Here is a 26505-nt window from a genome sequence, read left to right on the forward strand (position 1 = left end):
AACAAGACCATCATCGTCGTCCCATTTATTGTAGGCAACAATATCCTCAGGATTAGGAGCCTTAGTAACGCCGGTGACATGTCCCATCTTATGCATGCCGCGAAGATGAGCAGTCATAAGTCGTTTCCATTTACGGAAATTGGTTCCGTTGAGTTTGGCGCCTCCAAATGAACCACTGTCAGAACTTTTGACAGATACTTCAAAGGTCGGAACATCAAGAAGCTGTGAGCCCTCCGCTTCGTGTCCAGAACCCATTGAAAAAGAACAATGTAAAAATCAGGGATTAGACCGCAAGAAAAAAAAACAAGGAATGGACAACAATCTGTCGCCGGTGCACTTGCACTGTCGGTGAGTATACACTGACTGAAGATAACCGGGCCGGGTCGGGTTGAATTGACCGGGTCGGGTTGAATTGACCGGGTCGGGTTGTGTTGACGGGTCGGGTCGGATCCGGGTCAAACTTGTACGGGTCGGGTCGGATCCGGGTCAAAAACTTTCTGGGTCGGGTCGGATATAGTCGGGCCGGGTTGAAAATATTTATGGGCCGGGTCGGGTTGACCCGGATGGTTGTTTAGGGTTAAGGATTCGACAGAATCCCAAACCTGCGAAAAAACCAATTTCAAACCCGAAAAAAAGGAATTGTGGAAGGAGGGCGGCGCGGGGTCGGGGCAGCAGCAACTTCGGAGAAGCGGCAGCGGCGGAGCGGCGACGTCGGGAGCAGCAGCGGCGGCAGAACGACGACCCTGGGTTGACTGCGGATCGATGAGCGTTGGAGTGCGGAGGATAGGCGCGGTCGAACGGCGACGTTGGGGGCAGCAGCAACTTCGGGGGAAGCAGCAACGGCGGAGCGGCAACGTCGGAGGTAGCAGCAACGGCGGAGCGGCAACGTCGGAGGTAGCAGCAGCGGCGGAACGCGGAGGGCAGCGACGTCGGGCCGAGTGTGGAGGGCAGCGACGAACGAGGAGCAGCGGAAAGTTTACGGCAACGTCAAGAGACGCCGGAGTGCGGCGGAAAGCACGAGAGGACGACGGCCGGAAGGAAAAAACAGAAAAAAGGGAAAAGAACAGAGCGTTTTGGCTCTGATACCAACTGGAATAAGGTAATTAAACTGCTTGATATTGATTATTTGATCTGATACAAGTCTAGCTATTTATAGGAATTGTTTTGAACATTAGCACTATCACTAATCATGAATCCTAGCTGTTCTAGCACTATGGGTAACATGGTTGTTGCTTTACACAACTCACACACAGCTCATTTATGCTCACAATTCTATGTCTCCCTCTTCCCTCCAATTCAGTGTACATTGTAGAAAATTTTAGTTTTGATTTTTGTATGTATAAACACGTATCATATTTATATAATCACAATTCACAACTACTTGAGCAGAATCTCCTACGTTTAACTCGGATAATATATTATGATATTTGAAGTCACGTTACAGAAAAAACTTCAGCACAAATGAGACCTGTGAGTTTCTGGAAAGTGGATATCCAAAGCTCCCAAAACTAAAATCTGGGTGCGTGATGAGGGTACCTCTTGAAATACTGTAGATTACTTACAAGCAGTGAGAACATGAGATCCCCGTAATTCTATTTGCTGCTGGTAGCATAAAACATGCAACTGCTATTTGCTTTTGCTGTGAGCATAGATTTATCAACTCTTGTTACGGATCAAGAGTTGGAGAGTTGCCCTATAATCTACAGCATACAAACTATAATCTTCCTCATTGTAATTAACTTGAAAGAAATAGAAACAGCGCACCAACAATATGTAGTATCAAACATCCAGAAAGTAGAAACAGTTTACCCTGTTGACAGCAACATTAAAAACAACACATTCAAGATTCTGATCCTTCCAAACAAACGCCCTCCTATGCTAACACCAAACAGAAATTTAAAACATCAACAAATTAGTCCTTGATCTGTCCACCCTTTTCTTGTGAAATTTGACTATGGCAGAGGAGACCTTTTTGCTGCCCCTCACCTTATCAATAGCATGTGCTTTTGTGGGCAAATAGAATATGGTCATCTTCTTCAAATTCTGAGCATGCTCGAGAATAAACCTTGCCAATTGCCATGAATTGTGACCATTTGAAAGTCCTATCGTTGCCTCCTTGAGCTGATCTACAAAATCCAGGTTTTGGGATTTCCAGTATTTCACATTGAATCCACACGACTGAAGGGACAATAAGCAATATAGTTTAAAAGTATTGTTTAAGGAAAAAGATGATTAACCATATATTTTCAAGAACATGTTATTCCCATAAATTCTGCAGAGGATCATGCATTACTGTAAAAACTAAAATGTATTTCTATCAATGGAACTTTGACCAAGATCAGTATGCTCCTTATTTTAGTCTCCTTGCATTTGTGTATGGTGTGTGAGGGAACAAACAGGATCGTATACTAGCTTTTAACTTACTTTCGGTTCCATGAAAAAGGGGGAAGGGTCGCACTTTACATCCAATGTATTCAAACTTGACATTCCTCTCATAAGAGAGGCCATCGCTGGGACTAGAGTATTATTCAAATTCCAAGTATTTATACGCAAGTAAGAAGTATCAAACATTGGTACATTCATGGAACCTTCACTAAACAAAGCCTGCAGAAATGTGAAGGCAAACTATCACTGGGATATGTACATTCACTCTTAAACCTAAAACTATAATCAGTTGCATCTAGCCACCCTATTTCCAAAATCACAAGTAGCCCCTGATCAGTCAATAGCATTATAGAAAAACCAATGACATCAATAGATCAAAAAGAATTAAAATTAACTACTAGCGACCCTACTGTGCATTCAAATGATTCAATGCGCTCATGGACAAGGTTTGATCAATGTAAAAGTCTTTAAAAAAAATTGTAAAGTAGATATATTCATGATCAGCATTCTTGCTTTCGCTAAAAGAGGATAATTCTGCTGTGTAAGTTGCATACCTGAAAGTCACAGAAAAAAGTGCCTGACCGGGACTCTAGATTAAGCTCAGCCCTTTCTAAGCATAATAACTCCCCCAGTTTTGGGTCACTTAACAAATTCCCAGTCCACTTCAAATACGTTAGATTTGGAGCACAAACATGTAATGATCTGCTGCCAGGCTCATGGAATTTCCACTTTAAAATGTATACTTTCAAGTTTCTCACCAGAGATTTTAAGACAGCGGAGGTTGGAACTGGCTTCAAAAGTAAATGATGTTAAAGATGAGTTCTCAATGGTTACATTTTCTATGCGAACCGAGTTAAGCTCCATTTCCTTAATGCATTTGCAGGAACCAGAGATCCATTCAGAAAACCCCTCCCATAATCTAACATAGGTCAAGTGCAAGCTTTGGAGGTTATTTGGACAAGGAAAGGATGGCACTTTGAAAATATCACCCATGTCCACCAATAGTGATTTCAAGACCACAACTGAATATGGAAGCTGGCAATCCTACCACATTCCCCTTGAATACAATATTCAACCGAAGATCAAGCACTTCGACACTGCAGCTGACTGCTCTATCGATCCAACTCATGACTCGGGGTAACTTACAGGAGAGGCCTTTCAGGATATTCAAAGTAAGACCAAAACGATGCATCTTATTATTCCCACGACGACGCAGGAACTGATTGAAACAATTCATCTTGTTTGATGTGATCTTGATGGTATCATTACTGCCGTCCAGGGTTGAGAGATAAAACTCATAACATCTCTTTGACACAGCACCTACTCGAGTGAGATCTCTTAGGTTCAGGCTTTCAGCAATGATAGTATGTCAAGAGCAATTTCATCAGGCAGAACAGTGAATCTATCTCTTAGAGTATCAGCACAAACTCCAAGAGCTTGAGAACTTCCAGTTGCTAATACCTTATGCTTGTTTTCCATTCTACTTGGCCACTACTTGTACTTATAAGATCACCTTTACACCTACTGACCTACATGCAATGACTTATAGACATGAGTACCAAAACTATGCAACTTTTCTGTTTTTTTTTTTTAAACAAGAGAACGTTATTACTGAAACATACGATTACAATCGTAAGAGATGGCATCCAGAACAAACTCTGGAGCATTAGAGAACCATTCACTTTGAATCTCAGAATCAAATCCATAATTATGCAACTGTACTACATATGACCATCTGGCCAACTCACATCAAGAGTACCAATCCTACAACTATTGCTATCTCTCGTTAATCCTTCTCTGGTTAACTGGGTCATTAGGTTTATTTCCAAAATTTGGTTAAACAGAATATAAATTCAGAAACAGGCGTTTTCTGCATGTCACCCTTACAGAGATCAGCTGACTATAATGCTTCTCTCTAGTCTCTAAACACAATTCAAAATGCCCAACAAATATCTGCCAGAACCAAATCAATCAATGTATCAAATCAAATAACCATAAAGCTAGAAGTAGGGGAGGAACTTACCCAAAGTTGATATAGCTCCGAAGTTGAAGTATGCATTCTGCAGCAGCACACAAGTGAAACCACACTGAAGATTTAGAATATTAAATACCGAGCCAAAAAGAACGAAAGAAAGAGCGCCAATTCGTCTTTCCTTTTGGCCTCAATCCCGCCCAAATGAATAAATAAAATATTAAAAATTAAGTCTTATTCTCCAATTTCCTTAAACGGCGTCGTTCCTCTTTATTTTTATTTTATCAAATAATAGTGATTAATTTAGAAGGAGAGAGAGTTTCCAGCTACTTCAATCAGCCGCCGACTTTTCGTCGCCGCCGTCAACGAAATCTCGCCGCGGTAAGTCTCAAATACTTGTTTTAGGGCTTATACATGGCTGCATTGTTCTGATTACGAACCACATAATCCAGCTTTCTAAATTGTTTATGCTTAGTTAGTTGTAGTTGAATTTTGCCTTTGATATTCTCTTTAGCTTAGGTTATCAAAATTGTGCATTTCTGGATTGAAATATAGTACTTGTATAGCTGTATGGGATATCCTTTTATGTGTTAATATACGAGTTTATAAAACCTCGTCCCATCAGTTTCAGATATAGTTTGTTGCTAAGAGGCTTAAGGGGAGAAAAGTAAGAAGGATAGCCCTGATTTCGAACTCCACGCATATGAGGATGCTAGTTTGAGTATCTGAACATATTGTCTAATTTACGTACTTGGTGCTTTGAGAAGCCCTGTGAGCTTTTATACTGGGTCGTTGTTGTCCATGGTCTATAATTCCATTTTGTGGTTTTTCTTTTTATCTTTTTTTTCAATTATAACTATTTGTGAGATGCACTGTCACTCTGGCCTATGTCAATCCTCAGAAGAGATGGATTGTTGTGCACTAAGTTGCAATGTCATCATTTGTTTTTTTTTTTTCAAATGCGGGCTGGTCTTTGCTGTTTACGAAAGTTGTGCCAAGACTATTGATCAGAAATACACCTCCTCAGGGGTGCATTACATTTGGAATGTTATATGGTGACAGAAACTAGGTACCAATATTGACCCGTTTTCGGCTTTGTTTGTGTAGACTTACTGTCACCTTGCATGATGAAATATATTGGTCCAGACAGTTTGTTTCATTAATGGAAATGAGAATATGAATATTGGTCTAGTTTTAGTAACACAGCATTCCTTGATGGGTATGAAAACTCTTGTTCTCTTTCCATGATGATGGGTTGAGCTTAATTACTCAAGAGTACAATGTGGCTAAGGTCTTTTCATATTCCTGTAGCCTGTTTTGCTCTTGGTGATTGGGATTGATTGGGGACATATAATCTTTTGACGAACTGAGGTCCTGGAATAATAAACCTTTCTCTTTGATAGCTTAAATGTGACATAGTAAGGTCTAAGAGAGTCTAAATAGTTCTACCATTTTGTTCATCAATAACCATTTGTATAAGTGATATAAATAATCATTGGCCTTAACTCTTGTGGCTGTCATTAACTCTGTAAATTGTATATCTTCTTGCAATTACTTCAGTTATATCTTTCTGAATATTATTGACACCATGTTTTTATCATATTGTCATGTTTAAGTGGCTTTGAGCATCCATGGAAGGTGCTTCCATCACAAGCGTACCTAACTCTTCCAACTCCACACTTCCGCTCCCATCAAAGCAAGATGAAAGCCAATCAGAGAATGTCAGAGAAGAAGATGAAGATGAAGAAGATGATGAAGAAAATGGAGAGGAAGAGAAAGATGAGTGCGGGTTTTGCTTATTCATGAAAGCAGGCCCATGTGGAGAGAGATTCGCAGCTTGGGAACAGTGCGTTAAAGAGTCTGAGAAGAACAAGGATTATGCCGCTGTAAAGTGTGTTGATGTCTTCAAAACTTTGAATGAGTGTATGACAAAGAACCAAGATTACTATGATTTTTTCTTCGAGGCTGAGAAAGCAGAATTGGAGAAGGAAGAAGATATTATGAGTAAGAGCTCAGAGCACAAATCTAATCCAGCTGGGGATTCGACTGACAGGCAAGAAAGTTAGCCAGACCGGTGCTCCTTAATTTAGCATCAACAATCGGAAATAGGGTAATTTTTGCCGGGAAGTAGTATTTAGATTCCAAGTCATTGTTAATTACTGTTCTTGCTGAGATGAACTGTTATCAGTGGCGACATTTACTTTTCTTAAAAACATACATTGAATTAAAAACATACATTGAAGAGATGCCCCCTAGGGATCACTATATAGGGTTATCGAATGCTAACAGAGGAAGCGCTGCATTGATAGATAATTACTTGTTTAAGGCAACATTGTGACATTTCAGTTCACCAGAGAAATATATGATATATGAATATAGTGCCTGATGTGAAGTTATTGTAATTCATCAAATGGCCTCAACCCTTTATTTTCGTCTGACCTCAATAAAGATCCAAAAGGAGAAAGCACAAAAACTGACACTGAAGGGGCTGGACGAGCCGATGCAAGTCTTCTAAGGGCAGGATTCGAATTGAAGTACCAGATATCGCTGCCACTCAAGTTTTCATTAAAATTGACTGATCACTATAATCCTCGGTAAATCATAGCTATCATCCACAACACTCAAGTGGTCAATTGGATAAATCTGAACTGGAAACTCTTCCACGGGCAACAGAAAGAGCATGCAACGGCAGAGGCTAAAGCAACATCATAAATGTACGAAGAAAATCGAAATATATTTGACATATCCAAAGTGATAAAGAGCAGAGTTGCAAGGTTTCATACATACCTAACAACATACTACACATAGATCATGGTTCAAATAGTTCTCTCTGCCAGGATTTAAACATAATACACCTAATACCTAAAGAACCAGCATTGAAGGAAAAAAAAAAAACGAACATAGAACCAGCTATACGGCCGAGTCCATCACAGTAGTTCTTGTAGTTCTTCATGTTTGAGGGAGGGGAGAGCAGAGCTCAGTCAGATACTCAAGAGACAAAAATAGCATATTTCATCTTCGTCCTGGAGGCCTTACACCTCCTAGTCATTACAAAAGATTGAGACTGAAGCGCCAAGACCATCTTATTTGCTTCCCCTCTTGCTCTTGGACCCACACCTTCTAGAGCTTTGTTTGCCTGCTCTTGATTTAGAGTTAGTAGTAGCAGGTGGGGCATTAGAGGCAGGGTAAATAGGCACATGGAGTCCAGGAACCAAAGCAGGGAACCCAACAGCAGGAGTTCCAACAAGAGCACAGCAGACTCCTGCTTGGTACCAGAAACATCACGGCCACATGCATTGCCCATCTGTAGACTAAGTCGCAAAGCATGGTTCTCGGCATAGCAGCACTGAAGCAAACGCCCCAGCCTCCTGCATTCGCCTTCCAAATACTTGCTTTTCATCTCCAGATCTGTGACATACATTTTTCTCCTCTCCCTTGATCTCATCGCAGCATCCTTATTTCTCAGCTGCCTGGAATGATTACAAACCATATTCACTACTATCAGATCATATCATATATAACCAAACACAGATTTCTTTTGCATTTAGATAATTCGGAGATCATCTCTACACTCAAATTTCATACTCCTTAGATTTATCATACATTATACTTATTTCTAGCTCAGTTACCAAAGTATAACAACACCAAAAAATTCCGTTGTTTTTTATGTTTCATTCTTCATCAATTTCTCCATTAACCAAAGCATAACAACAAGGACTTATTTTAGTTTTCCACATACGTAAACTTGCTTTTACAAATGCATCAATAAAATTGAACAAACATCACAATAATTACAGAACACACCAGACTCTGAATAAAAACAAATCAGTCATAAATCTCTGAAATATGATTACACTTATTGATGACATATAAGCATACATTCAGGCAAATCGTCAAAGCCATATGAATATCTTACACAAATAAAATAAATAAATAAATAAGTCATAAATTTCAAGCATTCTTCTCGATTTCAATAATTTATTGAAGACTAATATGATTAATAAATTAACAGTACCTTCTCCGTTTCTTGGAGACATGATCGTCAGCGTCAGCGTCCGTATCATTATTCAACGGCGACCCGTCGGTTTTCTCCTTCTCCGACTCGGCGGAGCCGTTCGAATTCGAGTCCACGTCGGCCGGAGACTCCGCCACCGGCGGCGGCGAGTCGACGAGTACATCCGCCAGAAAATTCTCATAATACTCCTTCGGCGGCTCCTCCGAAGCCACCTTGCTGACGTCGTCGTCTTTCATCAGCATGTCCTCCACCTCGCCGATCCACGTGTCCATCGATCCGGTCGCCGCGATCGCCGGAGAATTCTCCACCGTCGATGACGACGAGGAAGAAGGCGAAGCCCCGTCCCCCGCCGGCGTGAGGGTCGGGCTGAGCAGACCTAACCCATTCGCGTCGTCGAATACGAAATCCCAGTCGATGTCTCCGATCACGTCAACGCCGGTGTCCAGAAAGTCAAGGCTTCCGTCAAATTCCATAAGCTGATAAGAAGGTGTGTGTGTGTGTATTTACAAAACCCTAATTCTAACCGGTGGTGGCATTTTGTGGGGAGAATTTATAATAGCGCACAAAGGGAGAAACGCGTAGTCTGTTTCAAATGCTTCGCCGAAGCTTCGTGGGTAAGATAAAAAAGGCTGGTTGGTCACGTGTCGTGACTTTTCGCATTGATTTTTGAGGTTCTATTCTCAGCCACGTAGGATTTGATCATTTGAGGGGATGTTGTCATTGAACCAATAGGGTTGCGCCAAGTAGGTAAAAACAAACCTCTCCATTGCCTGACACGAGAAATTTTCAGTACAACGGGAGAACCACGTCATCAAGACCAGTGGTCCTCTCTAACCAATAGTATGTCGCCACATGGTATTTTTTAACTCGTCAATCTATTGTTTCACTAATGTGACCTTCATTAAACTACTCTATCTCCATTATCTCTTCCCCTCTATTGGGTCTAAAAAAGCCGAGACTTGATCTAGATCTATCACTTCATCGACTTTGTATATACTCCCTTTAAATGGCCAATGTTCGTTCTGGTTTTCATTTTTTATGCCTTAAACTCATCTTTGCATTTAAAAAATGTATGATACGATCTTGAGTTCTTGTTTTTGTTCTGAAGAGCTTTTTTTTAGAATTTATTTAGTTAAGAACTGTAATCGTACTAAATTAAATGAATGGTTAGATTTCATTAAGTATATATATATATATATATATTTTTTAATGAAATATTTATAGATATTAATAGTTGAGATTGCATAATAAATACTAGGGGTGGGCACGGATGGGACGGGACGGAGCTCATCCCACGTCCCGTCCCACGTCCCGTCCCACTCTTTTGAATCGGGACGGGATCGGGACGGGACGAGGGTTTTTAAGAATGCATCCCACTCATGATTAATCTCGGTTGGGACGGGACGGGATCGAGACGGGACTGGACTGGACAAATCCCACCTTCCTATAAAGTTAAATAAAAACCTATATTTTTACTTTTTCATTAACAAAATAACATTTAATAATGAAATTTTAACCAAAAAAATACATATTATGTTAAAATATTATAATTTACCATTATTATTTGAATTGATATAATTTTGGAGTTATTAAGAACATAAATTAGTTTCATTTTGATACAAATATATAAGAATTTTTAAGTTTTCATTAAAGGGGGGACGGGATAGGACGAAGCGGGATAGAAATTATTCGTCCCACGTCCCATCCCACTATTATGAAACGGGACGGGACGAACGTTTTTAGACCTCCGTCCCGTCCCGTCTCTATGAATTTCGGGACAGGATCGGGACGGGATCGGGATTTTCGTTTTTTATGCCCACCCCTAATAAATACTAGTCCGGTTGCATTGTTGTGCATTGAATAATTTTCCTTTTTTTTTTTCATATTGTTAGAATTGTTTTTGGCTAAACTGCATTTTGACACTCTTACTATAAGTAATGTTTATGTTTAAAATCCGGTATTCGAAGTTTCAAGCGTGTCAGCAACATGACAAAATTATAATATGTTTAACTGATTTAAATATATATATATATTAGTTAACTCAATGGAGTTATTATGCCTTGCATGGCAAGCAATCTCAAAATTAGGTTCGATAGTATGATGTTCAAAGTTTTTCTCAATGCTCAAACAAACACTCGCAAGAATTTGGAAAGGTAGAACTTCCTGCTGATTTTTATGTTAAAAGCAATTTTACAAGTGTCGATTGTCAAGAACTCACGGTCATGCACTTATACGTAATATGGTGTAGCGAAGTATTAATTATTTCTATTCCTGTCCCTGGATTTTCTTTTCCTTCGAGATTTAACATTTTTTCATTTTTCGACATCAAAAGAAGACCATCTTACAGAGGATCCATCTGAAGATCAGGACCATCAACTCAACCATCTATCTTAAGAAATTCTATCTTAAAATACAACTGTAGTAATGCTGAAGGGAATTTAGACACAAACAATATGGCTATCTTGCATTCTTCCTTTTCTCTTTTCCTCTACAAGATCCGTAGAGCTCTACATACTGGTTTGTTGACGACAAAGCTATTGTAGGGGTCAATGATAAGAAAATCCCCTGCAACAGCATCAAAATGGGTATTCTTGTTGAGCAAAGCAATAAGTTGCTGCAGCTGAATTCAGTACGTTGAGCATTGCCATGAGTACTATCAGTCTCCCCCATAGAAGCATTTTTCCGAGTACTATCCAGCTGGAAAATACAAATGAGGCAAATTTAGTGACTACAGTTGTCCTGGTTACGCTGCAGACATCAACAGCACAAAGTACATACAGGAATGCGCAAAGCAATGATATTGAATACCATGACATAAAAACGACATTTCTGGAGTATGAGGTAGAATACTACATCAGAGCAAAACAGAGGTACAATGGTAGATAACATCAAAGAGGACCTAAACCCTATTGCTATTATACTTCATTTACCAAAACAGAAAGCTTTTATATAAGATAATAAAACTAATAATCAAAGAAGATTCGGGCTTGTGATATATGTTCTAGCATGGGATAATTATAAGTTTTTAACCTAACAGCTAACCTACCCGGCGGAGGGAGAAACAAAAATGAGAGGGGGCAAATTTTTTGAATCAATCACACAAAAAAATATGCCTTAATGAATGAATACATGCATGAACCATCTCAGATTCAAACATGAACCAATCTTTTAATTAATTTTAACCCCCAATTGAGGTTAATGCACAAATTGAGAGTGTCTTCAACTCATAAAAGATAAACACAAAAGCTAAGACTCTAAAAGAGATGCAAAGCTATTATCCAGCAACAAGTATTTTTATCTCTTGGATCCCTCCAGCTCATTAAATATGTCACAGAGCATTGCCTTAATCCTTCTCCAAAGGCTCCGAAGTTGATCATATCTCATCTTTAGTTTGTTAAAGCTACTTTTTGTGATGGAAATTAAATGGATCAAACATACTCTTAAGCCAAGTCTTTTGCAGATGTGTTGGAGGCAGCCGATTGACAATGTGATATATATGTATACGTACAATCTGTCTAGACCTCCTCCTAAAGCTCCAATCCAAGGCCACAAAAATATAAAAACATAGCGGGAAGTATCACATTAGCAAAGAAAAGCATAACCAAGAAGATGATACATGAATATGACCATGCATATTGGCAATTGATTTCTTTGGCATGGTGAAATTAGTATTTGAGTGGGGGCACAAATGACTCAAACGTGAAGAAAATCAAAAAGTCAGTGTGGGCAAAGGCTCTCACTGGTCCTATGCTGCCTCCGCCAATTTTAAACCCATGGCAAACCTCCACCCTACAGCCTGTCACCCTAAGTCCCCAAGCAGATACATACTTACAAATGAATATGAATACGAACAGATGAAATGGAAACATATATGCACATAATGTCATGATTTATTATTAATCCTCTAGCTTTACTTCACCTGGATGACACCTGAGTGTAACATTTTTATTCGTATTAATCATTATAAAGTTGAGATTTGCACATCTAACCTAAAATCTACATGGTAACAATGATAACAAGCTGCTCAGTCATGTGACAGACAACAAAATAAGACATAATTCCCAGATAACAGTGAAATTCCCAATCTAAATGAATATTAATAAGATATAATATGGTAAAAACCTGCTTATGAAGGCACTCTTTTTCAAAAGCAAGTTGCACAATCAAGTTCGTAATAACTTGGTTCGGTTATCAGTTGCAGTAGCTATTTTTGCTTCCTCAGCTTGATGCAAAGCTGCCTCCATGCGTTTCAATCTGACAGTGAGAAAGCTTACTTCCTCATTTAGTGCTGCATTAGATTCGGATATTATTAAACACTTGTCAACTACACTGTCAGCCCGATATCAGCTATTGAAACCTTCTGCTTTAGATCTTTTATCACATTTTCCATATCCCTAGTTTTGCTTCTCCTGGCTACCTTCAGTTTTTGATTGTTTCTCTTTCAAATCTGTAATCACAGTTCCCATATCACTGATGTCGTCTTCAAGCAAACTCACCTTCTCGCTCAGAATAAAGACCTCAGAATTGGCAATAATTAATTTATCTTCACCTTCCTTCAAGCTGTCCTTTAAGCTCTCTGTCTGTGCGTGAAAGAAGTCATTAACTTTTGTAAAGAGTTTTGTTTGGCTTTAAGGAGCTCATCCACCCTCAATTGTAGCTCATTTTCTTGCTGAACTGAACCATCTAAATTAAACTGGAGAATTTGGAGTCCAGCCAGCAGTTCCTTTGAAATACTAGTTATGACCCCAGCCGCATTATCTGCCTCTAACCAACTCTAGCAAACATCTGCTGCTTCATCCTCACTGCAATATGACTCCCATTCTGAAGAGAGTAATCTCAATTTCAGATCCTCTTCAATGTGTTTTGATTCAGTTAATTTAATTTCAAGATCCCACTCACCAAAGATTTGTCCAACATCTGCAAAATATGTCTTCGGTGTTCAACAGTTTACACATTCTTGCTTTAATGGCACACTCATTTGTCATTATTCCTGACCAATACGCAAGCTTTAGAATATGGACAAAATCAACAGTTATAGTCGCTACTATATCAACATATACAGTAAAGGTGATTAGAGAAACCTGCCTGGTCATATGCAAGCAATAAAACAGAATGAAAGCAATAGTATCACTCCCTAACAATTCAACTTAGGAACCAGATGTGGTTATTTAACCTACCTTGCTTACCATTACAAAACCCCAACAACCCCCATGACCTTATACCCAATAAGAATGGGAAGCTTTAATTATTTGAAATACCATCACCAAAAACATTCTGAATGAAACTGTTAGCTTACAATTTTCTTTTCCATCAGAGCATGGAAAGGTCCATTCGAACTTCAGAGATTGCATCCTCAGTTCAGACACCTGTTCTTGCAACTACTCTAAACGCTGCTCAGATTTTGCAGCTCTTTTTCCATTGCAGCAAATGTTTCCCCCAAGTATGTGTACGGAGATAGTAGCTCTTGGGCAGCTGTGATCTTAATTTCACTCACCTCAGAGTCTAAAATTTCACATGATAGTGAACTCTAAAGCCTTCTCAACAGAATCAACCGCTTTCTCCTCCTCCTTGGATATAAAAGACTCAAAAGTCATACTCCTTGGTTGCCACATGCATTATAAAATCACTCAAACCAAAATTCAATAACTGCCTACTCTAGAGCTCTTCCATCTCCTCATCAAAGCACAAACTCAATTTCAATCTTCATCATCTCAGCGACTAACAAATCAAGTCTGTCATATACCTCCATACTTCTTGGATGAGCCGTGTCCCCAACAAAAAATGCATGTACTTCATCTTTTACCTCAATCCAGCTGCAACCCGGCTCTTTCTTCATCCTATTTTACCTCATTCTTTTCCTCATCTTTGACACCTCTCCCCACATTCCTGCTTCAGCATATATATTTGACAACAGAACATAGGTAGAAGAGTCTTGTGGATCCAATTGCCAAATCGAGTTTGCGGCTATTTCAGCCACTTGTACATTCCCATGAAGCTTGCAAATGCTAACCAGAGTTCTCCATATGACATCATCCGACCTTCCTATAATATCCACCATACAACAGTAATGCTCCAACTGAGGCTTCAAACCGTAGTCTGAAAGCATTGTGTGGAAGTAGTGTAAACCATTTACAGCATTTCCTATGTGTCCACAGGCTTGGAGGACAGAAACAAAAGTTACGTGGTGTGGCTTCACATTCTCAAGCTGCAGACTTTCAAAAATTCTAAGGGGATCTTCTCCGAGACCATAGTTCACATAGCCAGAAATCATGGCATTCCATGTAACAGCATCCCGCTTCTGTTGCTTTCTTGAACATTAGATGAGAGTCTTGCATGTTACCACACTTGGCATATGTATCAACAAGAGGTGCTGGTCACATAAACATCTGATTGCAATTCATGCTTGATAATTTGAGCATGGATCTGCTTTCCAAGTCCCACTGTAGCCAGATTAGCACAGGTATCGAGTACTGTTGCATATGTGAAATTATCAGGCTTTGTTCCCATCTCCAACATCTGAGAAAAGAATGTCTGCGCATCCTCATTTTGCTTAAGCATTGAAAATCCAGATATGATCGCATTCCATGGGACCATCGTCTGTTCCGTTCTTTGATGTAATGTTTTGGCCTCTTCCATCATCCCACACTTGGAGTACATGTCAACAAGGGCACCTCCAACAAACAAGTTGGCACCCATTCCAGATTTAATTATTCTGCTATGGATTTCCATACCATGGTTTGAAGAATGCTGACCTGCACAAACTCTTAAAACACTGCCATACGCTGAACTCGTCAGGTTCCATCCTTGACCGAAGCATGGAAACAAAACAGGAAAGTGTATCCTCTGTATTTTCATTTTGTCCATGAGCTGCAATTATTGCATTCCAAGACACAGCATCTCTTCTTACCACCTCATCAAACAAACGAGAGGCTCTCAAAACATCTCCACATTTACCATACATGTCGAGAACTGCATTTGTTACATGTACATTGGATCTGAAACTACTCTTAATAGCTGATCCTTGTAGCGGACGGCCCTCCAAGTGTCCTTTGATCATTGCACAAGCACCAAGGCCACCAGACAACGTTATTTCATCAAAAACAATACCAGACTTGTACAGAAGCATAAAGATCTGCAGAGCCTTAAAACCTTTCCCATTGGAAGCATACCCTACTACTATTGCATTATATGACTGCAAACTCCGGTTTCGCATCGAGTTAAATACCTTTCTGGCATCAGTTACATGTCCAATGTTGCAGTACTAACTACTACATCAGAATGAAACTGCGTTTTGATAGCATGCCCATGAACTGAGTGCACACGACCTGAAAACACTAGCATAGGTAGACTGGCTCACCCCAACGCCTGCTTTCTGCATCTCATTAAACAGCTCTATACCCATCACAAACCTCTCATTATGAACCGAACCTGCAATCACAGCGCTCCAGGATACTAAATTTCTCTCAGGCAATTCACGAAAAACCCGGAGCGAACAATCTAGTCTTTTACACTTGCCATACATGTCAGCCAAAGCACTCCCTGTGAACACATCAATGTCGAAAGCCATTTTGACCGCGACACAATGAACTTGCATCCCAAGTTGAATCTCCTCCATCCCTCCACACGCTTTAAGAACAAGAGCAAATGTCGTACGGTCAGCAATCTCCCTCATCTCGACATAAACACCAACAGACTTGAAACAACCCATATCCTTCAAGTAGCCCGAAATCAACGAGTTCCAAGAAACCACATCTCTCACCGGCATTGCATCAAAACAAGCACGCGCAGAACCCATGTCGCCGCTCTCGGCATACCCGATGATCATAGTGTTCCACGACACCGTATCCCGTTGCGGCATTTCGTCGAACAGCTTAGCTGCATAACGCAAGACGCAGCATTTGACGCAAATTTGGAGGAGACAGTTGGAAACGAAGACGGTGGGGTTGAACCCGGAAACGAGATGCGGGCGTGGGCCTGTTTCCCCGGGATCGGAGCTCCGCCGCCGCGGGAGCATTGCTGGAAAATGTGGGAGAAAGTTTTGAAGGTTTTGGGGGGTGTTGTTTGGTAGTTGCGGCGAGAGAGAGAGTAGGGAATGGGAGAGAAGATGTTGGGTGGAGAGGTTTAAGAGGGAAAGAGAAGAGTCTGAATAAGCAATTGTGAAGGAGATGATGGTGAGGAGTAGCCATTCACTGTGGCTCTCATTCTTTTGGCGGCCTCATTCATATTGTACACTTGTCTACTTTTTTACTTATGGTAAAATGTTGTACATCTTGAATAAATTTTTGGACAAAATGCCATCAAGTATTTTGCACAGGTTTAAAGCTGTGCCGTGGATTATTATTGAAGCCATATGAGTATGAGTAAGAGCTAAGAAGTGCGAACACAATACGATACGTGGATAAAATATGACCTCATCAATTGGTCAATAACTATAACAATACAAATAGGCAGAAGGAAAGGGGATTGGCAAGATTAGCATGTGCTAAGTGGCATCAGCATTGCAGATTAGGTAGAGGGTAAAAGTGGTCCTAACAAGTCCTCTCCCCTTGAAAACAAGCTTGTCCTCAAGCTTGAGAAGTTGGAAATTTGCAGATCAGGACCATCATATGATAGTGTTGAGGCCTGGTTAAACAAAGGAACTGACTGCTCGAGCACAACCAGTGAAGATTCATAGGTAGTTGTAAATTCAGTGAGATTACTTGCTAGTTTTGTAGGAGGGATGTCAAGCTTAGGCTTATGACACGCATGTAGCGACATACAAGGGACTTTCGAGGCTGCGATGTATGAACTATGTAGAAGATGGCTCAAAATCACAAATGCCAGTGTCTACGAGTGTAAGACTTCCCACAAGAAGACAAGCAAGAGCCTTGCATTTGGTGGCATGGCCACTGGAAAGTGTATGGGAGGAACCAATGTATCATCACTAACAACATTTGTTTCAAGCCAAATTGGATATTTGTAACAGTGTAAGTAGGGGAGTATATAGAACAGCTCGTCGAAGAAACACAGGCTGCAAAGGTCAACAAACTAGCCATAGTAGGAGCATCATTTTAACTTTCATGAGAAAAAGTATGACATTGGGAAGCAACAATCTGATACACCGACGAAGAGCTACCGGAATCAGAAAAATCATCATACCAACATAAGCTATATCCACTGAAGAGACTGCTACAATACCTCAAGTCCTGGTCTCTCCCATTAGACCATGATATTTCTCCATAATCATGAAGCCTACTAAAAAATTTCTGCTCGAACTCCTTAATGAGCTTAAACTTTCCAAGTACCAATAACTGATTTCCATCATTAATTCCAAGTGAAGTTGAAAAATCCAAGAGTCCAATGAACAAGAGAAATCATTGATCCAAGCATGTAATGCAATGAGAGCTGCCCCAAAAGAGAGAACCTTAAGATGCAGAGACCACCAAAATAAGTCATCAAACTTGGTAGAAGACATGTCACTTGTTATGTCCAGGTCAAGATTTTCCATTACAAGTTCCATCATTCTAGCAAAATGATTATCATAGCAGACATCACAATTGTCTAGCACAAGTTCAATGCTCATATTCAAACATGGACTCCAATATAGTGGGTAAAAAATATGTCATGCAACACTACAACTTGAAGTTTGTATGAACCTTCTTGTAGTTTCGCATACGTAGCACTAAGTAAGAGTACTGAGAAGCTGTCTTGATTGAGACATTTGATAACATACTCAATGATCACAATTAGATGAACAGTAGCACCACAGAAGACATGAGATATTAAAATTGACCCCATGTATAGTGCCAACATACTATGATAATATATGGGCACGCCAATCAAATCTCATACACTATAAGAGTGTTTGCAGCAACATAGCAATTGGAATGGTTCAAACAAGTGGGCAATGAATCTGGCATGGCATTAGCACCTAACACATGGACATCACTCCATTGAACTTTCTCAAACCACACAGAAAGAGGTAAACGTGTCTTCCAATAGCCATAATCATAAACCATTACCACAAAAGCAACATCCTCAAGATGTAAACCCGTCTCAAAATTCAAGTGTCTTTTGAACTTGAATAAAAGTGCCTTTACCACATAAAGCATGATTCGAGGTGTACCTGACATAGAGAGAAACCCTCCAATAGCAGTAGCCGTGATAGTGCAGTAATATTGGCTGGGACCATGCTTGGTTTGCTCCATGTCCTGAGATGGAAGGTCCGTGGGAAATGGATTCAGATGATCCCCAACTGCACTAAGTAGCTGAAAGGCAAGCTCAATGTTGTGGCAAGGGAGTGTGCACACTTCAAATATGTGAGATTTGAAATTGGGTTCATAAACACACAAACTAAACTTCGCCTTCGAGATGTGTTCTTTAGCAGGCTTATGGTACCTCTAATCCAGTGTAACAACCGAAAACCCATTAGGTTCCTTCGCAGTTTCATACTTTTCAACAATCATAACAGAATCAAGTGGAGCAAGTGAGAAGGTGCTCTCAATTCCAACAGAGGAGGATGGATGACACTCACCTAATGAATCGAAACCTAACACTAGAGTCGCATTGGACCTCATGGAAGATCCTTCACAGTTTGGTGTGGAGACTGGTGATACGTAGTGTTATAGACGAGCGCATCCAGTAAGAGGGAACCGGGCTTCGCGTTAGCATCCGCAAGCAACTGTATTCTATCAATGGAAGCTTCATGTGAAACTACAACATCGTCGCTTTTCAAGTTTCGGTGAATCGAAACCGACATCTTCGGCGACTGCAACAGAGAAGAGTTGGGGAAGAGTCTCGAGCTCGTCAATGAGTGGGGGTGAGAGACATCCTTGTTTTCTGGAAAATCGAGGATTAGTGGTCAAAGAGATGGATTTGGTGCTGACAGATTTGAAATACAGGTTGGAGTTGCTGAACCCATACAACGTTGTTGGTCATCGGCGGCGTATGGCTGAGGGTGTGACTGAATGGAGACATCAAAGGCAGTGGGAGTCGGTGGAGATGGAGAAGCTGAAGCAACTTGAGCCGTGGTGTTGGTAATTGCAGGGGTATCAGTATTGTGGTGGGTAGGGGTAGGGTGGGGAGATTTTCAGGTAATTTCCCGAAGCCGACGACTTTCCGCCCTAAACTTGCGGTCTTCCTCAAACCGACGCTCCTCCTCTCTGAATATTTCGTGCATTTCATTCCGGAACTGCTGAAGAGCAGCCACAAGCTGTGCTTGTGCATCGAGAGGGACACTCACGGCAAGTATCTCAGATTGAGGATGGAAGTTTGGACATGCGGAGAGGGTATGAGGTGGTTGAGAAAACAGATCTGGAAAATCTGTAATGCAACCCCAAGTTTTTCAAACTAAGTGTGATTCGTCTCAGTGTTCCAGTAGTAATAGCGGCCAGTAACACCATCAAACAACTCTCGCCACGACGGTGGAAATTGCGGTGGGTGGGAGGGATAATCAGGGGCTGGAAACACTTCACCCGTATGGATCGAAGGTCTCTGAAACCAGATAATAGGATCATAATCCATCGAGCTAGGTAACGAAGGAAATTAAAGGAAATGCAAGCTAATAAATTAGATAAACATGATATTCATTTCATTCATAATCGACTTCATGGCTGAAGTACAGATTTAAGGAATAGAGAAGGGATTGCTGTCAAGCAATAATACAAAAGAGAGTCTTGGATTCTAGGGGACAAAATATGACCTCATCAATTGGTCAATAACTATGACAATACAAATAGGCAGAAGGAAAAGGGCTTAGCAAGATTAACATGTGCTAAGTGGCATCAACATTGCATATTAGGCAGAGGGTGAAAGTGGTCCTAACATTCTCTATCTGATCTGGAATTGACCAAACTTGGCATATGCATTGCAGGTGCCTCCATTGGAGCAAATCTGAGCGTATCTTCAGCTGCTCGCCTTCCTCAGACAGAAAGCTATGATAATTGAGAGACAACTCTTTTTTTGATAATGAGGCCTAACTGCACAAAATGTGATCGATATTGTTAATATTTACCATAGAAAAAGGCACCAAATATAGCAAGTTGTAGCATTGGTTTCTCATCAGCTTTAGCTTTTATAATGAAGTAAATTTTACTAACATCGGAAAGATTGTGCCTTCTGAAAGATATAACCAGTCATTTGTGTACTCATCAAACTCGGCAACAATTACGATCACGTAGGTCACACCTTTCGTGAAAGATATTTCCTTCCTTCATCAATTGTTAGAGAATACATCATTTCATTTATCATGGAAAGCAAAAGAGAGAGCAAAAAAAGAAAAGATCATAGTTTACTAAGAGCAAATCTGATATACTACAACTGCTGCATATAATCCAACAAAAATACTGGAGACAACTGTGAGTATGATATTCCAACAACCACAATTGGCCATATAAGGATAATCAAACCAACAATTAGGATGCAAGTTACTTCAAGAAATGGTCCTTCTCGACTAATCATATCGTGGATCAGTCGATACCAGCCTTTAAACAACATATATGGTCTTTTTACAACAACAATTACAGTGTAAAGAGGAATCGCCACCATTAGCCCCAAAACTCCTAAGAAAACCACTTAGCCTATATGAGATTACATAACAGTCTAACTCTAATCATTTTCTCCAGCATGTATCACAAGAGTACTAATTTAAATATGATTACCTTAAAGTTCGTGACACGACCCGCCTCAAAATGTACCATACTTTCGAGGCAGATCGTGCGGGGACCACTATCAAAGGAGATTTACCAAAATTTCGGCATAGTCTCCCCTGAAAGTAGCCAACCATACCTGCGCGAAAACGACACTTTAATATCTCAAAACCACCCTGAACTCCCGGAGCCATATACTCCTCCAATCAAAACGGCCTCCACAACATTTAGACAAATTCAAGAATCAACAATAAAAATTCTCAACCTATAATATTGATAAAAACATCCATTACGCTATGAGACGTTAGGACATGAGACATCAATTGATCCCTGGAGCTTTCCGCTCCTCTTACCACAACTTCTCAACCCACGTTACGACCACCAAAGTCGTCATTTAACGTAATATATAATTCATGAAATAAATTCTAAAATCCCGGAACTATCTAATCAATTTAGGGGATTTCCCAATCTCGAATAATCATTCGGAAAATAATAATAGACTAGCCCCGCTAGTCAAACTAATAACTCAATACACAAATGGACTAGTCCCGCTAGTCAACTAATAATATTTGATCATTCTAGGGAACTGACTAGCCCCGTGTAATAACCCGATTTTTCGGAATGATTTTTGGATCACTTTTGAATTGATAAAATATGTGAAATTCATTAAACGTGTTTATGCCGCCTTGCGAAGTCGGAAATTGAAAACGGAAACGTTAACGGAACGTTTATTTAGAAAAACATTACGTTTCCGAGACGTGAACATCGACTTTTACTCCGTCGATCGTTTGTGAAAACTTTCTTCATGAAAGTCGTAGAGCGCGTCGATACGAGTGCGTGGACGTATGACGCGTTCGAATCGGACATCGGATGTAAAAGTTATTAACGTCGGAAGTTCGTTTCCGATTTTGGAAATAGTATAAAAGGAACGAGAGGAGATTAGAAATCAGAAAATCAGTTTTTTTTTTCCAAAAAATCCGCTCGGGTACTGTTCACCCGACCCAAAAATCTTCTCCGGCCGATTTCTCCACCATCCGACGTCGTCTCGTGTCGTGCCACCTATCAAACTGACGGGCTCGACGATCTCCATCTTTTGGGCTACGCTTTGCACTCCGGCGACAACCACACACGGTGCAGCAACCACCGGAAGTTGCTGCTGTGTCGGCGCCGCCTCCTCCGGCCACCATAGCTCGAGATTCTTGGGGGGTTTTACTTGTCTCAGTCCCAGCAACATTCCCACAAAAGGAATCGAGCCAAATCGAAGTGTAAGTACCCGAATCAAATTTTCAATTTCTAGGGTTTGTGAATAGTGCCTAATTTATGTTCTTCGTGGTTTGGACTGTTTAGGCTCGGATTTAGACCTTGGTGTCAACTAGAAAGTTGTTGGAAATGTTGTTTAGGTTGTGGTGGTGAAATTTGGTGATGATTGGTGGCGGTCGGTGAACAGTGACGCCGCATGAATAGTACTGTGATTAGTGATCTGTAATAGTAAATGTGAACAGTGAAACGATAAACAGTAACTGTGAACAGTGGTTTAGAAAAAATAGTGATTAGTGAACATGAACAGTGTTCTGTGAACAATGTTTTATGAATAACATTTAGCTCTGCTGAAATCGTCACCTGATATTTTAAGTATCATTTTCTAAGCATTTATCATGCTATTAGGTGACTGACGAAACAAGTGAAGAAATTACTTTCAGTGTCGTGGAAGTTGCACGCAGGAAGGAATGTGAGTAAAACTCACATATTTACGAATCTACCCTTGCGGAGATTCAAGATTTTGCAAGAGTTTTTAATATTGAATTACGACATGTATACAATATAGTGGATTATATATATATTGTATAAATAGTAATAAGTACATATATATAGTTTGCTATATTATATACTGTTATGGATTCATTAAAATTAGTCATTTCGATGACGAGAATTAAATATTGAGCATGTGATTTGATTTTTGTACAATATGAGGTGTGATTATTGTACGTGGTTTTAACATGAGTTTGTTAAAAGGTTTTGTCTTCGGACTAGTTTTGTCTTCGGACGAGTTTTTGTCTTCGGACGTGTTTATGAAATATGACATGTATATGATATAATAGATTATATATATATTGTATAAATGGTAAATAGGTACATATATATATATATAGTTTGCTATATAATATACTGTTATGATTTTATCGTGATTATGTCATTTTGATGACGAGATTTATATATCGAGCATGTGATTTTGATTTGTACAATATAATGTGAGATTATTGTACGTGATTTTAACATGGAGATTGTTAAAATGTTGATTTGTCTTCGGACATGATTTTTGGTACAATATGATGTGAGATTATTGTACGTGATTTTAACATGGAGATTATTAAAATGTTGATTTGTCTTCGGACATGATTTTTGGTACAATATGATGTGAGATTATTGTACGTGATTTTAACATGGAGATTGTTAAAATGTTGATTTGTCTTCGGACTTGATTTTTTTACAATATGATGTGAGATTATTGTACGTGATTTTAACATGGAGATTGTTAAAATGTTGATTTGTCTTCGGACTTGATTTTGTACAATATGATGTGAGATTATTGTACGTATTTGGCAAGTCGGAACCTAGCCTTTGGCCGGGCGAAAGTTACGATACAGTTAGAGCTCTAGTCTGTCTGCCGGAGCACTGCATGTGAGGTAACGGGTGGTTATCTGCTCATGAGTACTCATATTTTTGGATGTTGGGTAGCGGGTGGTTGCCCAATATCGGCGGTGTACTACGAGAGGGGTAACATATGTGTATCAGCGTTCTTTAGTACCCGTATTATAAATGCATTTGGGTAACCAGAATGGTTACTTAATTTCTCATGAGCGCTTCTTTTCATATTTCTTTGGGACAACCAGATGGGCCGTCCATTGACTCATGAGTGCATTTATATTTGTTTGATTTGTGGATTTTCGTATATATTGATATGCGAGTTATATTTTCATTTTACTCATACGAGCTGTAAAGCTTACCGGGTTTGTGTTTACAATCCTGGTGCACCAATTCGATGGTGTAGTGGATAACTCCGCAGGTGTGGATTAGCGGGAACTGACGGACTGCTCAGAGGACTTGAAGTTATTTATCTCCAGCTTGTGTGAGGATTTTGTGTGACTACCTTGTGAGGTTGTTGTGAGGATTATACAATTCCATTTGTTATATGTTGAATTATAATTTGGTTTGTAATAATCGGTTTGACTGAGTTGTATTTTGAACTCAGAAATGATCCGATGTGGCATTTTAATTGATTTCGATTTCATTGAGATTGTTTGGTGTTTAACGACTTTGAAATTTTGAGTTTTTAAGCTTGAAATTTTAGGGTCGTTACACCCCGCTAGTCTACATAAGTAATTAGAGCTAGCTAGAAACCGACTAGCCCCGCTAGTCAACTAAATGACAACGTCATACAATAAGCCCCCGACCAAAATATATATACATAATAAATCTCAAGTTTTCAATACCATCACGTCACGTTCACGGAGAGGGTAATGAATCATCATATCCTAGCCGGCTATATATCCTCGCCTCTCAGGCGGCATCGCCCTCTAGGTGGAAAAATAATACCATGTAACCTCGCCCCTCGGGCGGCATCGCCCTCCCGGCGGAAAAGTGATATCACGTAACCTCGCCCCTCGAGCGGCATCGCCCTCAGGCGGAAAAATAATATCATGTAACCTCGCCCCTCGGGCGGCATCGCCCTCTCGGCGGAAAAGTGATATCACATAACCTCGCCCCTCGGGCGGCATCGCCCTCAGGCGGAAAAATAATATCATGTAACCTCGCCCCTCGGGCGGCATCGCCCTCCCGGCGGAAAAGTGATATCACGTAACCTCGCCCCTCGGGCGGCATCGCCCTCAGGCGGAAAAATAATATCATGTAACCTCGCCCCTCGGGCGGCATCGCCCTCCAGGCGGAATAGTGATATCACATAACCTCGCCCCCCGGGCGGCATCGCCTCTCAGGCGGAAAAGTAGAAGAGTATGCTAACATAGTCACAAAAATAAATGTCATTCATATCCGTTGATCATGGCCCTTTTTGATGTTGCGAAGGAGAGGATACCAAATAGAATGGAATATGATTCCGTTGATCGTACCTCCTTCATAGGATTAAAGGAGAGGATATCGGAATAAGATAGAAAATCATTCTTATCCATTGATCGTGCCCCCTTTAACTTAACAAGTTAGAGGAGAGGATACCAGATAAGAATAATTATAACGAGTACTGTTCCCAACCGTACGTATAAATCTCAATATGAATATAACAAATCCCGAGAACCCCGTTCCCGGATAAAAATCCACGCTTTCCGATTAAATCAAATAAGGCGTTATAAATATATATATATATATATATATATATATCACATATATATTTCCAAGTCAGCCAAATATCATTGCAAAACAATTAAATCATATAACGCCCGAAATCACATAAATAAATATCCATGCATGCATATATTTAATTGAACGTCCACTCGTAACCCAAAACCTAGCATCAAATTTAGATACTTACAAACGTAAACCGATATCTAATCTAAAATAATTGTGGCTGCACCCAAACCTTATTTGGGCTGCCTACGTACTATTTTTCGAGGGATCAAGCCATTCGTAGTTCCCTTAATATTTAACTAAAATTACTATGGACACCCAACACACCGAGTTTAGCAAATCACTCCTTCCGGCATTTCTAAGCCCATGCATCCTTACACCATTAATATCGTAAACCTTTCCCAACCAACACACATCAACACAACCATCATCATAATCATCATACACCAAGTATACCATAATCACAACAATCACAATAATCCTTTATACGATAATCTAAATTATCAACAACATACGACAACCAAATTCATCGATTAATATGTCGATAAGTTCGTATCGACGAATACTACACAAAGGAGCAACCCACTGCCCTAACAATGTCACCACACGCCGCCGCACGCGCCGCCACAGTGGCTGCGCATGGTCCCCACGCGCCACCCCTCTCTGACCTCACCAAAACGACTCGACTCCAACATCAAAGTTGTAGATCACAAGAAACCATACCTTTTTCACCACGGCGTCGAAGTCCAGATCGGCCGGGAAGTGGCCGGAAAACGCCGATGAAGGTCGGAACAGTGCCCCCGATTCCAAGATCACGATCTCGCCCGATTCGTCGCCCAACTCTGGTCGATTCATGCCCAAAATGGAAAACCAAGTCGAACAATGGTAACCCCGAGCTCCGGAGTCACCGGAAAACGGCCGCACGACGGCGTTGACTTCGGCCGGATCTTTCGGGCGTTGCTGCGCGGTGCACGGTGGTCGGCAGGCGTCGGGGCCGGTACCAATCGACGGAGAATGGAGAGGCGGTTCGAACAGGACCGGTGGCGCCCCGATCAGTGGCCGGACGGCGGAGAACGGCGACTGCGAAGTCTCGGGTCGGGGATGAACAGTGGTGGGAGAAATTCGAATTTTTCGGATTTCTCATTTTTCCC

At 40.5% G+C, this 26505-nt stretch overlaps 3 protein-coding genes and 2 pseudogenes across 4 annotated transcripts; 1 reads left to right on the plus strand and 4 right to left on the minus strand.

Annotated features, from left to right (window-relative positions):
• Window positions 1-1767: 1767 nt before the first annotated feature.
• Window positions 1768-4442, minus strand: LOC126795610 (F-box/LRR-repeat protein At4g14103-like; annotated as a pseudogene).
• A 233-nt stretch (window positions 4443-4675) lies between these two features.
• LOC126793608 (uncharacterized) lies at window positions 4676-6736 on the plus strand. 2 transcript variants are annotated; one of them, XM_050520173.1, is made up of 2 exons: window positions 4676-4738; window positions 5974-6736. In XM_050520173.1, the coding sequence occupies exon 2, from the start codon at window positions 5989-5991 to the stop codon at window positions 6421-6423; it is 435 nt and encodes a 144-aa protein (XP_050376130.1). In that variant the 5' UTR covers window positions 4676-4738; window positions 5974-5988; the 3' UTR covers window positions 6424-6736. The 2 variants fall into 2 exon arrangements, with proteins under 2 accessions (XP_050376130.1, XP_050376131.1); XM_050520174.1 differs by lacking the exon at window positions 4676-4738 and adding an exon at window positions 4764-5128.
• A 334-nt stretch (window positions 6737-7070) lies between these two features.
• On the minus strand, window positions 7071-8938 carry LOC126793601 (bZIP transcription factor 60). The gene is made up of 2 exons (XM_050520166.1): window positions 8373-8938; window positions 7071-7827 (listed from the first exon to the last, which is right to left on the minus strand). Exons 1-2 carry the CDS (start codon window positions 8843-8845, stop codon window positions 7347-7349), a joined length of 954 nt encoding a protein of 317 aa, XP_050376123.1. The 5' UTR covers window positions 8846-8938; the 3' UTR covers window positions 7071-7346.
• A 1788-nt stretch (window positions 8939-10726) lies between these two features.
• On the minus strand, window positions 10727-13319 carry LOC126795611 (WPP domain-interacting tail-anchored protein 1-like; annotated as a pseudogene).
• Window positions 13137-16558, minus strand: LOC126793591 (pentatricopeptide repeat-containing protein At3g02330, mitochondrial-like). The gene is given in 10 exon segments (XM_050520155.1): window positions 13137-13362; window positions 13669-14051; window positions 14053-14673; window positions 14675-14737; window positions 14739-15152; window positions 15154-15614; window positions 15617-15687; window positions 15689-16334; window positions 16337-16450; window positions 16453-16558. Coding segments are annotated over 9 exon segments (2520 nt in total). The 3' UTR covers window positions 13137-13362; window positions 13669-14027.
• Between the last annotated feature and the right edge of the window lie 9947 nt (window positions 16559-26505).

The sequence above is a fragment of the Argentina anserina genome, chromosome 5 (genome assembly GCF_933775445.1).
Source record: "Argentina anserina chromosome 5, drPotAnse1.1, whole genome shotgun sequence".
Taxonomy (NCBI): domain Eukaryota; kingdom Viridiplantae; phylum Streptophyta; class Magnoliopsida; order Rosales; family Rosaceae; genus Argentina; species Argentina anserina.